Below are 15,086 nucleotides of genomic sequence, written 5' to 3' on the forward strand. Positions count from 1 at the left end.
CCGCCAGCTCGCTTTTAGGACTGCAGCACCCAGAAAGCATTGCGGCTTACGACAAATTTTTGCGACTTAGGTGCATTGGGGCATGCGCAGAAAAACTGCGGGTGCGGGGGTGACGGCTCTGGCGGGCCCTTAAACTAGGCCTTATCTTTGAGATCCCCTGCTCGTTTAAAGAAAGCAGCCGGCAATCTCGAGGAGATGAGATAAGGTTCTGGCTCCCGAAGCACAGGTCCAGCGCGGGTGAGACCGGACTTCGGCTCCGGGAATCTGCAGTCTGCTGCAGGAGACTGCCCTCGCCCCACAAAGAGCCTCCTCCGAGCGATAGCCGGGAAACCCTTCCCGAGGTGAGGACGAGGGCCCTGCCTTGCGAGAGCTCCTCTAAAGGTAAGACAGCGCCTCGCGCCAGGAGCTCCTGTCAAAAGGGATAGACAACTCTACCCGAGGAAGCCCTGGTTTAGGTGACACTTATCCGAGAGTGGAAATAACTCTCACCCTTGACCTGGTACTTCCCCTACAGACATGGGACCTAAATACTGTTGTTTTTCTTTCTTTCTTTTTTTTAAACAGATGACTCAAGACCAGCCTTTGCTTGCTGTGCAGGAGGCCCTGAAGAAGTGCTTTCCCGTGGTGGAGGAGCAGCAGGGCTTGTGGCAGAGCACACTAAGGGACTGCCAGCCCCTCTTGACCTCCCTCAGCAATCTGGCTGAGCAGCTGCAGGCGGCGCAAAATCTGCGATTTGAGGATGTGCCGTCACTCCGGTCCTTTCCAGATTTGAAGGAGCGGCTGAGGCGCAAGCAGCTAGAGGCTGGTGACATTGTCCTGGACAAGCTAGAGGAGAGCCTGTAAGAGACGCTATAGCGCCCTTTCTTGGCGGAAAATTTTAAAACCGGTGTTTATAACTAGCTAGGATCTGTCAGTCAGGAGGGTTTTTCTCTTTACTTGAGAGCATAGCATTTGGAGGTGTCTCAACCTTATGTCCTTTGCGTTTGTTGCAGTGGGACCTCTGTCAGAAAGCCCTTTTCTGGCATTTCCCTTGTCAGAGGCTAGGCATGGCCGTGGTGGACTTCGGAGAAGGTTGGAAAGTGAAACAAGAAAACAGTGGAGAAAGCTTATTAACTCCTCTGTAGTTTTCTATGGTAAAAAGCAATGAGGAGCTACAATCTATCCTTGAACAATGAAGGCAGGGGTGGTTAGCGGCACTGACCTCCAGCCCAGTGGAAAAGCCTTGTATAACTCCACATATGTGGATTCGCAACCTTGAAGTTGACTCTTGAACAACTCAGGTTTGAGCTGTGGGAGTCAATTGAAAAAACATCTGCCTATGAGTGGACCCACAGAGTTCAAGCCTGTGTTGTTTAAGGGTCAACTGTATACTGCAAACTTGGTGGATGCCAGATCTAAGAGTTTTAAATCCATTATCTCATAAAACCTTTCAACACCTCTGTGACTTAGCCTCACTTAATCCCTTTTTGCAGGTAAGGAAACAGGCTCAAGCAGATTGCCTAGGGTCTCACAGCCAATGGCAAAGCCGGGGCTCTAACCCAAGTGTGCCTGGCACCAAGGCCAGAGCTCTCGACCACCACTTTGGTCTGTTGTACATTGGTGCCTCTTTGCTCAGGAGTAGCCCATCTCTCGGCTGTTATCATGCCTAATGTTAGACTCTCTATTTCAGAGTTATAGGTTACAAAGATAAAGACAGGGTATATGTGGCCTTTCCCTTGATCAGAACAAAAGGAGGTTCTGGTGTGTAGACTCTGCACTACAGACTAATAGGAAATTGTCAAAAATGGTGACCTTCTCTGTATTCATTTATACAAAATACATTTATTATGGGATGCCAAGCACAAGGTGCTAGGAATACAATAAACCAGACTTAGTTCCTTAGCTGAGTAGAAGAGAGACAATCAGTGAACTAACTGAAGTAGTGAACTTTGATTTCGATGAATTATACATTTGTGCATGGGTACTGGGCTGTTATTATGTCTATTTTTAATTGTGAGTCGTGGCCAAACATTTTGAAAGCCACGATTCTAAGCCAGGGAATGCCTTGCCCTTTGGGAAGTTATAGCCTTTGTCTTGGGAGCTGGGCTCCTTGAAGTCACCAATGGAATAATAAAGATACTTACCATAAGCTAGGCACTTCCCTAAGCACTTTATATGCATTATTGTATTTAATTTTCACAATAAACCTTTTTGTTCATTCAACAAGTGTTTGTTGTTCTGTTGCCAGACTCAGTATTCCAGGTACTTAGGATGTGCAGTGAGCAAAACAGACCGTTTTTATACACGATTGTGAATAGGTGACTTTCCTAAGATCTACAGTAGTCTGTGTGTATCATGAACCTAAACTTTCTGGAACTTCAAGAATTAACTAAGATGGGGCTAGGTAACATGTGGATAGTACTGATTTATTGCTTCAGTTTATTCTAGATTATTCTCTTTTACGTACATGGCATGGGCCTATGCATGAACAGTTACTCTCCTTATGCAGCTTTATGGCAACTTTAGGAAGGCCCCTTGGTCTTTACTTTCTTTGGCAGCTGGGCTTATCACAAAGCTTTGAGAGCTATGTAATTTCTTCAGCCTCTCCACCTTTAAGTCAATTCTTAATTCTTGAGCCACTATAACCAATCTCCTTAGATGAATAGGTCTCATTTGGAGCCATTTTTTTCCATTAGGACACTTGACGATATCTGGAGACATTATAGATTGCCACAACTTGGGGACAATCGGGGCATGGTTGCTCCTGTGATCTAGTGAGTGGAGGCCAAGGATGATGATCCTGCAGTGCACAGGGCCACCAAGAATCACCTGGTCCAAAATGTCAGTGTGCCAAGGTTGAGGAATTCTGCCTTAGGCCTTTCTCATGATATTGCCTAATATCAGACCCTTTTTCCCAGAGCCGCCCTCCTCAAGGTGCGTGACACTGTCAGCAGCCACGTGGAACAAGTGCTTCAGATCTATGAGCAGCATGCAGACACGATCAGCATTGATGCTGTCCTGCAGGCTTCAGTTGTGAGCCCGTCTGTGGCCGACATGTTGGAATGGTTGCAAGATATCGAGAGACATTATCGAAGTTCGTATCCTTTGCTCGTGTTTCAGTTAGTGTCTAGAGCTGTTCCAGGAACTCTCTTGAATTTCATTTTTCCCAAGATTACAGAACTATAGCATGGGTCAATTCTCTTTGGTTCCTAAACTTGGGTTCTTCCGTCATTCCCTTGTACAGTCATTCCTCAACTTATTTATTAAGTAGCTGCTACTTGCCAGGCATTGCTAGGTGCTGGGAAATAGACCATAAACAAGGAAAACAGAATGTCAGATGGTGATAAGTGCTATGGAGAAAAATAAAGCAGGGAAAGTGAGGGGTGAGGGTGGGTCAGAGAGACAGGACTAGATCTTGTAGGACCATGAAGGTCTTTGAAAGGATTTTGGCTTTTACTGTGGACGAGGTAGAAAGCTATTAAAGGGTTTTAACGTAATCAAACCTATGTTTTTAACAGAATTACCCTGGCTGTGTTCTGAGGAAATACTTGGGGTGGTGTGGGACAGAGGTGGAAGTGGAAAGACCAGGTCATTGGAGTTCCGGCTGTTTTCTGTATCTTGCCTGACACTTGCATCTATCCACTGGCTTAAGTTTCTACCTTTATTTGAATAACGTCAACCTTTATTCTTGTCTCTAGTCTTAATATTTAGTTTCCTGGAGATGCCTCCAACTGGATTGCTTATGGCACTGCAAACTCAGATTTAGAATTGAAGTCCTCTATCTAGCCCTTGTTTTCAACACTCTTTTCCCTTAGCTGTAGAATCAACCCTGTATAATCAATCACCCAGTCTAGAAACTTGAGCAGCATCTCCCCACTTTCTCTGTTTTCCTTTTTAATTGCAACAGCAGCAGCAGCAGCAGCAGCAGCAGCAGCAGCAGCCGTGGTGGTACATAATAAATGCCCGGTAATGTTAGCTGCAGCTACAGCTCCTACTGCCCATGCTGCTACCACTGTGGTAGCAGCACGGGCATTGCTTTCCTTCAGCATATTTAATTTCTTCTTGAGCAGTCCTTAACTTCCAGCAAGGTACCTGAAGAGAAAGTACCTCCTGTCCTCAATCCAGTGGGAAGACCTGGCGAACATCCAAGCTTTGCCCAAGGCCTGGGACCGAATTTCAGAAGACGAACACCAAGACCTTGTGCAAGGTACCGGTTTTTGCTTATTCCTTCATGTCTCCTCAGCTTCTTTCTTAACCAGTGTCTCACTTCTTTGGAAGCGTCATAGAGATGCCCTCACAGTGCCTCTGTATCTTTTATCAGTCTGTTTTATGTTCTTGGAGAGGTGGTTTGTCACAGTCTTTCTCTTCCTATTCTAGATATCCTCTTGAATGTTTCCTTCTTCCTGGAAGAGTAAAGAAGCTGTGTGTTTATCTGGAGGCCAGGGGGCCACAGTTGAAGACTGACGGTGTGGCGCTCTGGTATTTCTAAAGAAATGTCAGTATCGCCACCTGACATATTTGAAAAATCAGTGTCTAGAGCCTGAGGACTGGCTCTTGGGAGGATGATGCCGTATGTTTCTGACACTGGGGATTCTCTCTGCCAGGTCATGGCTGAGGGTACATAGCCACCCCTTGCCCTTTCCTAAGGCTCAGGGGAGTGGGTGGAGGCAGAGAGAATGGTGGGAAAGCAGTGCAGAAGAACACTGGCAGCAGAAACGGCAGCTACAGAAGTGGTAGGGAACGAAAGGACAGGGTAGAGGGTGACACCAGCCTTGGCATCATCCAGAGCTCTGAGCCTGGTTGACACCAGGTCCTGGTTTTGTGTATTTGTGTCAGTAACCAATTCCTTGAAGAAAGAGAAAGTGATTTTGATGATTAAAAGAAATAATTTTGATGGAAAACAGTAATTATTTTCCAATTGTAATAGCTCTCATCATCAAGCCAGTTTCAGTTTCCAGAACCTACCACATGGGGGAGGCGGTGCAGCATGAATGATTCTAAATGCTTTGTCTTCGAAGGTGTTCCCCTGTCGCTCTTATTATCTGAGAATAAGTAACTGGGGACAGTTGGACTCCTAAAATGACAGGCCTTTTTATTTTTATTTTTATTTTTTTTAACCAAAGCCAGCAACTGACTTGCCACATTCCTCTGATCGTGCAGTATCTGCATGAGTGGGAAAATAGTGGCCTGGAGTCGGGTGATGAGGGTTGTATTTCTGAGGCTCAGTGCCTTCGTCTGTAAAATGGTTGTGGTACTTTCAGACCCATCAACCGCCTAGGCTGTTGTAAAAATCTGGTTCATTGGATGTAAAGGGGCTTAATAAAGAGTATAAATATTTTTCAAAATGAAAATGACCTTTTTTTCTCACAGCAAAAGTAATATATGCTTTTTAAAAATCATAGGAAAATTGTAAAAAAAATTTTTTTAATGTACAAAAGTATAAAACAAGCTCCATCAGAGATATTTTGATATGTATCCTTTCAGTGTCCGTATTCCAAAAATTTTTTTAAAAAACAGATGTGGTATTTATGCATACTGTTATTTAAATGTCTTTTTAAAAAAATATATATATATATAGTTTGGTTATCTCCATGTCGTAAATGAATATAGAGCAACACAAATATGTGCCATCATATACATTATTGTATACTGTTTTATGAATGTATTATATCTTACATTTTACCTATATTTTTCTGAATCTTCATGTTTGTCTGCCTATAAAGATACATTCTGATGGTAAAAAATTGAAGTATTACAGAAAGTGAAAATGCACATTGTTCACCTGCTAAATAACTGTTTTTGATAATACGGTATGTATGCTTACAGAATTTTTAAAAATCTGTTCTATTACATACATATTAATTGTAAATAAAACTTCATTCAAAAAATATTTGAGTGTCAGGTCTTATGATGTGTTCTGGGGACAGAGATGAAAGAGAGCCTTATAGTTCTTATAGAAAGAAAGGCTTATAGTTCAACCAGGGAAAGACTTAAACCAGTGTTTCCCAGTCACTGGTATCTTGCTAAAGCTTAGATTCTGATTCTGTAGGTCTGGGGCCCTAGATCCTACATTTCTAATGAGGTTCCAGGTAATGTTGATGCTGATGATCCGAAGACCAGACTGAGTTGAAGAGATTTAAGTTGTAATACAGTAATAAAAGTGTTATATTTGAGGTTAAAACAGAATGCTCTGGGAGAGTAGAGGTGATAGCTAACTGCTCATGAGAATACTTCATAGTGATAGTGATATCTGAGTTAGGCCTGAGGCTAATTTTACTTGGGGCCAGGAGAAGAGTACAGGGTGTTCCATGCACAGGGGACAGTCTAAGTAAAGGCAGCGTTTGAGAAAGAACGGAAGGCAGCACATATCAAAAGTTTGCTGTGTGCCAGGCATTGTACTGGTTGCTTTATACAAAATTCAAAGGGTACAAGAGCATGTTCAATGAAAAGTTCTACGGCCCCAGTTCTCAGTTCCCTTTCCCGGAGGCAGCCAGTGTTAAATGTTTCTGGTGCACCCTTTCAAAGGTTTTCTTTGCCTAAATAAGCGCAGTGCTGGGTATGCTGTAAGACAGCCCCCAGCAATCCCACCTCTAGTTTTCAGGCTTGTGTATATCTCTTCTCCTTTGGTGTGGGCTGGACTTACAGATTTGCCTCTAGGGAAAAGAACACTGCAGAAGTTGTGAGATGTCACTTCTAAAACTAGATTATAAAAAAAGAGACTGCAGCTTCCATCTCGGGTGCTGTCGCTCACTCTCTTGGATCGCTCATCCTGGGGGAAGTCACCCGCGATGCTGAGGGAGCAGCCCTGTGGGGTGCTCCTATGAGAGACCAATGCCTGCCAACAACCACCTGAGTGAGCTTGGAAGCAGACCGTCTCTCCCCGAGTTGAGACCACAGCCCCAACGGACAGCCTGAATACAACGTCGTGAAGACCTGAGTCAAAGCCATCTAGTTAAGCTGTGCCCAGATTCCCGACCCATGGAAATAAATAATAAATGTTTTAAGTCATTAAGTTGTGGGGTAATTTGTTCCATAGCAATCGATAACTAATGCAACAAGCAGATACGTTCTTGTGTGTTTTCCATAATTTTATATGGATAATGGCATACTGTACACCCAGTTTTATACCTTGTTTTTTTTTTTTTTTCTACTTGTGAGATCATTCGATGTGAATACATAAAGAGCTTCTTTAACTTTTTTCTAAACCAGTTGCATAGCTTTCTGTTGTATGGATATGCCATAATTTATTTAGCCCCTTACTGATGGACATGTAGGCTATTTCCGAAGCCTTAATATCCGTTAGGTATCAGCAGCCTGCCCTGTATTCCCACTCCTGCTCATGATAATTTTTTTCCCTGGAATTTTTTAATTAGCTAATCCTACCCCATCTACTCACCCCCAATCTAAAAAGAATTCTGTGGATATTTTTACTGGAATCGTTAAATTTAGAATCATTAATTTAGAATCGTCATAATGGGAGTCTCTGCAGTGCTCTTCCAAGCATGCTACTACTGGCTTATGGGTTGAGGTGTCAAGTGTGAGTTCTTTTCTCTGTTGCTCTCAGTTGGGGAAGTAGACTGTTTGGGTTAAGAACCCCCTTCCCTATCAGTGAGACAATCTGTTGGGATGAGATGAAGAATTCGGATTTCTTTCTTTCCTATCTCTACCCTATCCACATTTAGAAATGGACCACAGGATTTTTCTCTCAGGCAGAGTAGGGAAGCCAGTGGCATCCTAGGCTCTGAAGAGGACTTCTGCCCAAGGAGAGTCAAAGCTTTGTGGTGTTGGTACTATGTATGACTTTAATCAGGATAATAAGGGCTGGGTATCATCTGCAACTGGTTTATAATTTCTCCTCCCTATGAGAATATAGGGAGAGTGCACATTTGGAGAAGCATGTTCAGCGGAAGGTGGAAAAGGACTAGTGCGTTGATAATCAACGCAGGGGAAAGCCTGCTGAATTGCCAGTGACCCAGATATGGGTCCGAGTCCCAGAACAGCCTTTTAATAGCCAAGTGGTCTTGGATAAGCCATTTCCCCTCTTAAATTTCAGTTTCTTCATCTGTATAATGGAGACGATGATACACATCCTTACAAGGTTGCAAGTTTTAAGTGAGAAGAGATATATGAAGGCTTTTGGAAAATTTATAAACATTTGAGGAGCTGAAATTCATTTGAGATTTATTAGTCATCTGATAAGTATGTAGCTCTGTGCTGTGAAACAAGTATACTTTGAGACATAGTGAGTTTTCTGAGTACCCACAGCTTGTCAGTGACATTGCCAGAATTTACACCAGGGTTTTCTTGGTTCTGGTGAAAGGGATCTTTCCCTTTTACCACTGTTTCCTCTCTGCCACAGAAGGCAGAGCATCCCTAACACCCACTCAGCTGTGAGGAGAGCTGGGTTTCCTGAATACCCAGCCCTGCTTGGAATACGAGGCCTCCAAACAGCAGAGGTAAGGGCAGCACTGCCCCCATCTGGCTTGGCAGTGGCACAGAAGGCATCCCAGGTTCTCAGGGCAGTGGCAGCCTTGCCAGTTACCCTCCCTTCTGATCCTGTAGCCAGGAGGGCTGGAGTGAATCCTGACGCTGCCAGAGTCTTACACTTTTGCCCTTTATGCCAGGGGCTGGGAGGAGAAAGCCAGTCTTTACGGAATGGTGGGTGAGAGTGGAGGGGACTGCCCCTTCCAGGCACTCTCCCTCCTCCCCATCATTCCTGGAAGGCTCCTTCTTGGTTTCTACATAGTGCAAAGGAAAGTCATTTTTTCTAAGACTGGTACCTGGTACAGCGTATTAGGGACCAGCTCCAGATATTCTGATCCAGTATGTGTGGGGAAGGTCTAAATGTCTTGCCTTTTATCAAGTACTCCTCATTCTGTTGCAGGGTCATTCTTTCAGAAATAACCTTAATCCTGAGAAAAAGCAGCGGAGGGAGAGAGCTGGATAGCGGACCACAAAGAATGCCCTTTGGGGAAGGAACTAGCCTCAATTTCCTCATTGCAACTCTTCCCCTTTTCTCACTTCCCAGCACCTAGCTCATCCTCAATTCCAACAGGTACCTCAGCTCAGTTCCTCTCACCCCTCCATGCTATATGGAGTGGGGTAGTGATAACTTATGTATATGTTGCTTTACAGCCTGCCAAATCCATATTTACTCATTCACAGGCCTCTCCGTGTTCCCAGCACAGAACTTATTACCGATGATGCAAAAATAAATAAGAGAAGCACATAGTTGAACAGGCCAGGCAGATTCATAAGCCTATCGTGAGAAGTGCTATCATAAAGGATGTACGGGGAATGCAATGGATGGAGAATGACTGATTCTTTTTGTGGGAGGCGAGAACGGGGAATGAAAGAGCAGATCCCCAGCAACTTGATTACAGAGAGAATCTTCCCTCTGGTCTCTTAGGGAGTAAGTGATGGGGGAAGAGGTCAGCGTGGCCCGTTGGCCATCGTGGGAGCAGGGAGCAACCCTCTGCGCTCAGGCCCTTCTCTTCCCAATTCAGATGTGTGCAGTAGTTCTTAATTTGCGCAGAGAGCCTAAACTAATAAATCCACTACTCAATTGCAATCCCCACAGCGCATTTATAGGCAGCATCTGACTTTTATCAGCTAGTTTGTTCTTTCATATGAGAGTTTTATGAGGGTCTCCTGAGCTGGCTTATAACGTGATGAAACGTCTGCAAAACTTAACCATAAATCCCTGGCACCTGCCAAGCAGAGGATGCTGTTTTCCAGGCACATTTCATCCAGCTGGCGGCTCTGTCCCCTTGCCCAGTTTGCATTTTTTGCACTTGTCTCTTTAAACTTGGATTTGTTTTTCAGCTCTCTGTGGCCTCTTTAAAGGCAACTGAAAAATGAGGGGTAGGAAAAAGGAACTAGAAAGTTATGTCTGTGCTAAAAATTACCCCTGGCTTATGTTGCTCTGGTGGAAGGGAGACATCAGGCTTCCCAGCCACATGAACCCCACTGGGGGTGGGGGACTGGAGAGCAGTGCCAGCCGAGCGTGTTATTAATACTTTGATTCTTTTCTGGATATTCACCCTTTGTACTCGCCAAAGGTCCCTATCCTTGGTTGTCAGTTCTGTAAATTAAAGAAACAGCTCCAGAGGCCTTTTTCTCAGATGGGCTCCAAGCATTTCTCAGCATTTCGAGCTCCCCCAAGACGGAGATGAAATTTAAATGCCGTCCCTCCTCCAAATAAGGCAAGACCTGGACTCTCTGAGAATGCTGGTTGGCTGAGATGGACTGGTTTCTTGGGAAAGCTACAAATGCCTCAGTAGATGTGCTGTCCATCTACAAAAAGTTGAGTGCACAGTATCATTCACCTGTGTGTTTACAGGTTCTCTTTGTTTTGGTTAGGAGACCACAAGTCCAGAAGAAGACCCTGTGTCTGCCTTTCATGTGGCCTCATCATTTGCTCACTTTCCCTAGACCCCACTTCAGGACGGCTCCATGGGCATGTGACCTGTGCTTACAAGGGTCCCCCAGCTTGGCTTAATGCTCTGCTGTCACCCTCTTTAAAACTCTTAATAGTTTTTGAAGAAGAGGCTAGATTTTCATTTTGCACTTATATATGCAAATTATGTCACTGTTCCTGCCCTGCTTCCCTCTAGTCCTATGCAAGTAGCTGCCCCAGAGCTGTGGACAGACCCTCTCTCTTTCCAAGTCCAAGTCCAAACCCAAACCTGCACAGAGCAGGTTACTTGCCTGTTAATGAGGAATCTGGCCTTGCCCCACTCCCAAAGCCTCCTGTTACCCAGTCTTCTGGTTACAGCCCTTCCCTATTACACAGTATCTCTAACTGCCCTAAAGAGGTGCCTCCCACTCTCAATCCATTAAGTGTGGCCCCTTATCACCTTGCAGGAAAGACTTCTAGTTAAACCTGCTGCACCAAGAGGAAGAAGCTACCTGCTCCTATGGAGGGGCTAAGGCCTAGGAGCTGAGCCTGGTGATAGAAGTGACATAGGGCAGGAACGGACTCCTACTCCAATGACAAAGAGCCCCAGGCCAAGCTAGGCGGAAGATACCCTCTCCCTTCTCCAACTCCGCCCGGCTCGGGTTCCCAGATCCACCGGCATTGCCACACCAGCGGAAGCGCGATTGCTATCCCAGCCAAACCCTAGAACTGTGGTGACAGCCCCAAGTGGGCCCAGCCACCACATCAAGGACACAGCTCCACCCTTCTCTCTGCACCCCCTCCCACCTCAGGCTTCCCCGCCTCTCTCTTTTCCAGAGAACTCAGGGTGTAACCTCTGCTTAAGGCCGGGGTCAGCCATGGGCCTCTGTGGCTGCTGCTGTGTGGTGGAGAAGGTTCTGGGCAGGGAGATGGGACATCTACCACTCACTCCCATGGGACCTGAGCAGGTGACTTGACCTCTCTGGACCCATGTTTTCATCAAAAAGGCAAAAACAAAGTGGGATGGTAGACAAAAGTTTCAACTTCATAGGGCCACTGCCAATGTTAAATGGGCTAATACACACGCGTGAAAGAACCTTAAATCATATCGTACGAATTTAAGTAATTTCCCTCTGAGAAGCAGCAGGGTGTAATGGAAAGAAGAAGGATTTGGGAACCACTAAGAATAATATTATACTTACTATTTATCAAGCTGTTTCTCTGTTTCATGCGTATGTCTAGTGCTTTTATGTCCATTACAACAACCCTGTGAAGCAGATACTATTTCCAGGGTTTTACAGACAAGGAGACTGATTTAGGAAGGTCAGTTGACTTCTCTAAGGTCATGTAGCTGCTCTGAGATTTTAGTTGTTGGCGAACTCTTACGTTCTAATCTACTACACAGTTGTCTGAGTCAGAGCTGGCTCGGTGTCCTTAGTCAAGTCATCCAAACCCCTCTGTGCCTCAGTTTTCTCCCCCTTGCAATGGAGACCAGGGCACTCTGGTGACCTCTCTCATTTCCATCCCTATCCACTGAAATTACCATCGTTCTCCCTGAGTCGCCGAAGCGCCAAAATTCCACACCATCGCATGGGGGAAAGTGCAGCCATGCAGTAAACCCTGCAGATGTCTGTGAGCGTAACCAGCACCACCTGTGCAGGCTACCAATCTCATCGCTTTGTTCCAAGGCCCAGGATCTGAGGAGGGCACTTCTCCCTCATGAAGGACTTCAGCCTAATAGCTTCCTCCACCATGCACTCCTAGGCCTGGCAGCCTGGCCCTGCACAAAACAGGCAAGATGTGGAGTTGCCATCAGTTATACCCTGTGTAACTCCCAGTCTCTCTCCTTCATGAGGGTTTACGAATTTAGACCAGTGGTTCTTATTCTTGGCTGAAATTAGAGTCACTTGGAGAGCTTCATAAAGCACTAATGCCTGTGTCCACCCCAAGATTCTGATTTAATTGGCTGGGATGCAGGAATTTTAAAAGTACATTCCCCCACCCCCACTCAGTGACTTTAATGTGCAGCAAAGGCTGAGAACAACTGCTTTTATACAACCGGTTTAAGAGTCTTTCCTTGAGTTTCTACTGTGTGTCAGGCGCTATGCTGGGCTCCGAGGTGAACAGAAGGCCTGGATCTCTACCTATATGGGGCTTGCATTCTACTGGGGAGAGACAAAATAAGCAAGAAGATGGATAATTTCAGATGGTAATAAGGGCTATAAAGACCATGGAAGTGGTAATGGGGTAGAATGACTTGGGGAGTGGATAAGGGGCATAGAAGGCTTTTTGAGGAGGTGAAATTTGCACTGAGACATAAATGAAGTGAGAGACATGTATATTCTGGCACAGCAGTTCTCAGAGTGTGGTCTGGGGACTCCCAGACCCTTTCGGCAGGTCTGCCCTGTGAAGTGACGTCATCGTTCTGACAGTTAACGGGCCATGAACTTGTGTATTCTAGTGTTTTAAAACATTCTCAGATTTAATTTCTATTTTGGCAAATGCCGATAGGTATTATCCACCTGAACGGAAGCAGAAATTCTTTGGAGTCCTCAGTTTTTAAGAGAGAAACGGAGTCATGGGACCAAAGAGTTCGAAAACCGCTGATCCGGTGGAGAGCCTTCCAGAGGATCCTGAGGTGGGAACCAGCTTGGCGTGTTCAGAAAACAGCGGGAAGGGCAAGGGGACTAGAGTGAAGAGGGAAAGGGGCCGGTGGCCGATGAGGTCAGGGGGAGGGCAGAGACCAGGCGTGTACCCGTCTGGAGGGAGGACTACTTCAGGCAGAGGAGGGCCGGGAGGCTGTCCAGGCGTGAGCTGAACGACCACACCGGGATGATAGCAGTGGAGATGGAAGGAACTTGGCTGAGGACTCTCGACCTGTATAACACGGCCCGGGGTGAAGTCAGAGAGGGTGAGTTTGAGGAGAGGATTGGAAGAGGAGGCGGTGTCATCTGAATGACAGGTAGGAGGCAGTGTGGTTTGCTCAGGGGGCATCAGGCAGGTGGAGGCTTGAAGAGAGAGGGGAAGGTTTAGGCAGCCACTAAGGAAATTGGATGAGGAAGTTCCGGGCTCAGTGGCAAGCCAGGGCTTGGGACTTCTCTGTCCCCACGCCCAGAGTGGAACTGGAGGACATAGAACACACCAAATGGACCGGTTCTAGGCAGCAATTTCCCCTCAAAGAGCTCCTGATAACTTCCCTAAATGTTTCCCAAATATCTTCTTCATATTGGCAGGCAATGGATGGAAGAAAGTTGGGAATTAACATTCTGGTGGATGTGTCAAAATAGAAGAGAAGGTCTTGCAAAACTTCTGAAGGCAGAAGGATCACCATGTGGAGGTTCTGATTCCCTGAGTCTGGCCCACTGGACAGCCTGGGGGTGCCTCCTCCTTCTGCCCCCAGGGCTCTCTCCCTCCCTTCCGCCACCCAGGCTCCACAACCTGACTCCTCCCTCTTTTCTGCTTCCTCATTCCATTCCCCACTCCCACCCCAGCATATCAGCCCCCAAGACTATGGCACTGTCCACACTTCTCACTAATCTGTCCTTTCTCACTGCCAGGACCGTTGCTGGACTCTGTCCCCTCATTTCTCTCCTTCCAGTCCATTCTGTGCCAAGAGGATCGATCTAAAAATATAAATCTAACTGTGTTCTTACTCCTGGTCTTTCAAAGATTCCCAGCATGTCTAAGTAGAGGACCAAACTCTTTACTTTCTCTTCTTATCTACCTGGGGAGGGTTCTATTCCCCTTTCATGGCTCAGTTGAAAGATCACTTCCTCTGTGAAGTTGGCCTTGACCATTCAGACTGAGTCACCTTCCTCATCTGAGCCCTCTAGTACCATGTACTTCAGTAGGACAGCCCATCCTACTTTGTGGTAACTGGCTATTAATACATCCATTTCCTTTCCCTGGATTGTGAGCACCTCCAGGCCAGAGGCCAGGTCTGATCCTCTGTTATGGCCCAGCAAGAAACAGTTTGGAGCTTCGTAGGTGCTGAAATGAATGAATGAATCAATCAGTATTCTCACGCATCTTGTGTCATCAGTGTGGGAACCAGTGCTATAGCTGTCTTTATAAAAGAAATGTGTTATCCGGTTTTATACAACCTGAAAATGCACAAGGGTTCGAAAACCCAGGGAGGAAGCCTTTGCAGAGCACATGAAGAAGGACTCCAGCCTCAGGAGTGTGCCTAGGGGACTTCTGGCACCTCGCACTGAGGTGCTCCTGCAGAAGCCCTCCAGGAAGCATTAGCCAGGACCCCTGGGAGTCCCACCCTGACAGCGGGGCCTCTGGACAACCCAGCTCCAAGAGGCGCTGATGGCCAGGAGGCCCAAGAGAGGTAGCAATCATTCCTCAGCTCAGGCTGGCACAAGTCTGCCCTGCCTGGAGGCAGGGGGCTGCATGGAATGAATCCTGCTCCAGGAGGCCCTGGCTCCCCACGCCTGCGTGACAGCCCAGACAGTTAAAATGGCTGTGCATAGTCACATCTGCAGGTAATTTCTGCATCCATCTGCATTGAAACGGATCTCATTCAATTAATTAGAACAACACCCTTTGTCCCAGCGCCATCTCTCGGGCGGGAGGGGCCCCAAGTCCCCTGGAGAGCACGTTGCTCAGGCTCTGTGATGGAACCCACTGTCTCCCAGTGGGCTCTAATTGCATTAGGAGTGACCATGAGGTCAGCGGGCATGCTCGTTACGGCGGCCTGGCC

At 46.3% G+C, this 15,086-nt stretch overlaps 1 protein-coding gene across 2 annotated transcripts; it reads left to right on the forward strand.

The window, feature by feature from the left end:
- The first annotated feature begins 74 nt into the window (after positions 1–74).
- Positions 75–5,869, forward strand: CUNH1orf109 (chromosome unknown C1orf109 homolog). 2 transcript variants are annotated; one of them, XM_025041362.1, is made up of 5 exons: positions 75–381; positions 565–839; positions 2,898–3,077; positions 4,064–4,186; positions 4,357–5,869. In XM_025041362.1, the coding sequence occupies exons 2-5, from the start codon at positions 565–567 to the stop codon at positions 4,466–4,468; spliced, it is 690 nt and encodes a 229-aa protein (XP_024897130.1). In that variant the 5' UTR covers positions 75–381; the 3' UTR covers positions 4,469–5,869. The 2 variants fall into 2 exon arrangements, with proteins under 2 accessions (XP_024897130.1, XP_006924289.1); XM_006924227.3 differs by having other exon boundaries at positions 4,068–4,186.
- Positions 5,870–15,086: the final 9,217 nt, after the last annotated feature.

This window comes from Pteropus alecto, unplaced genomic scaffold, assembly GCF_000325575.1.
Source record: "Pteropus alecto unplaced genomic scaffold, ASM32557v1 scaffold39, whole genome shotgun sequence".
NCBI classification, from domain to species: Eukaryota; Metazoa; Chordata; class Mammalia; order Chiroptera; family Pteropodidae; genus Pteropus; species Pteropus alecto.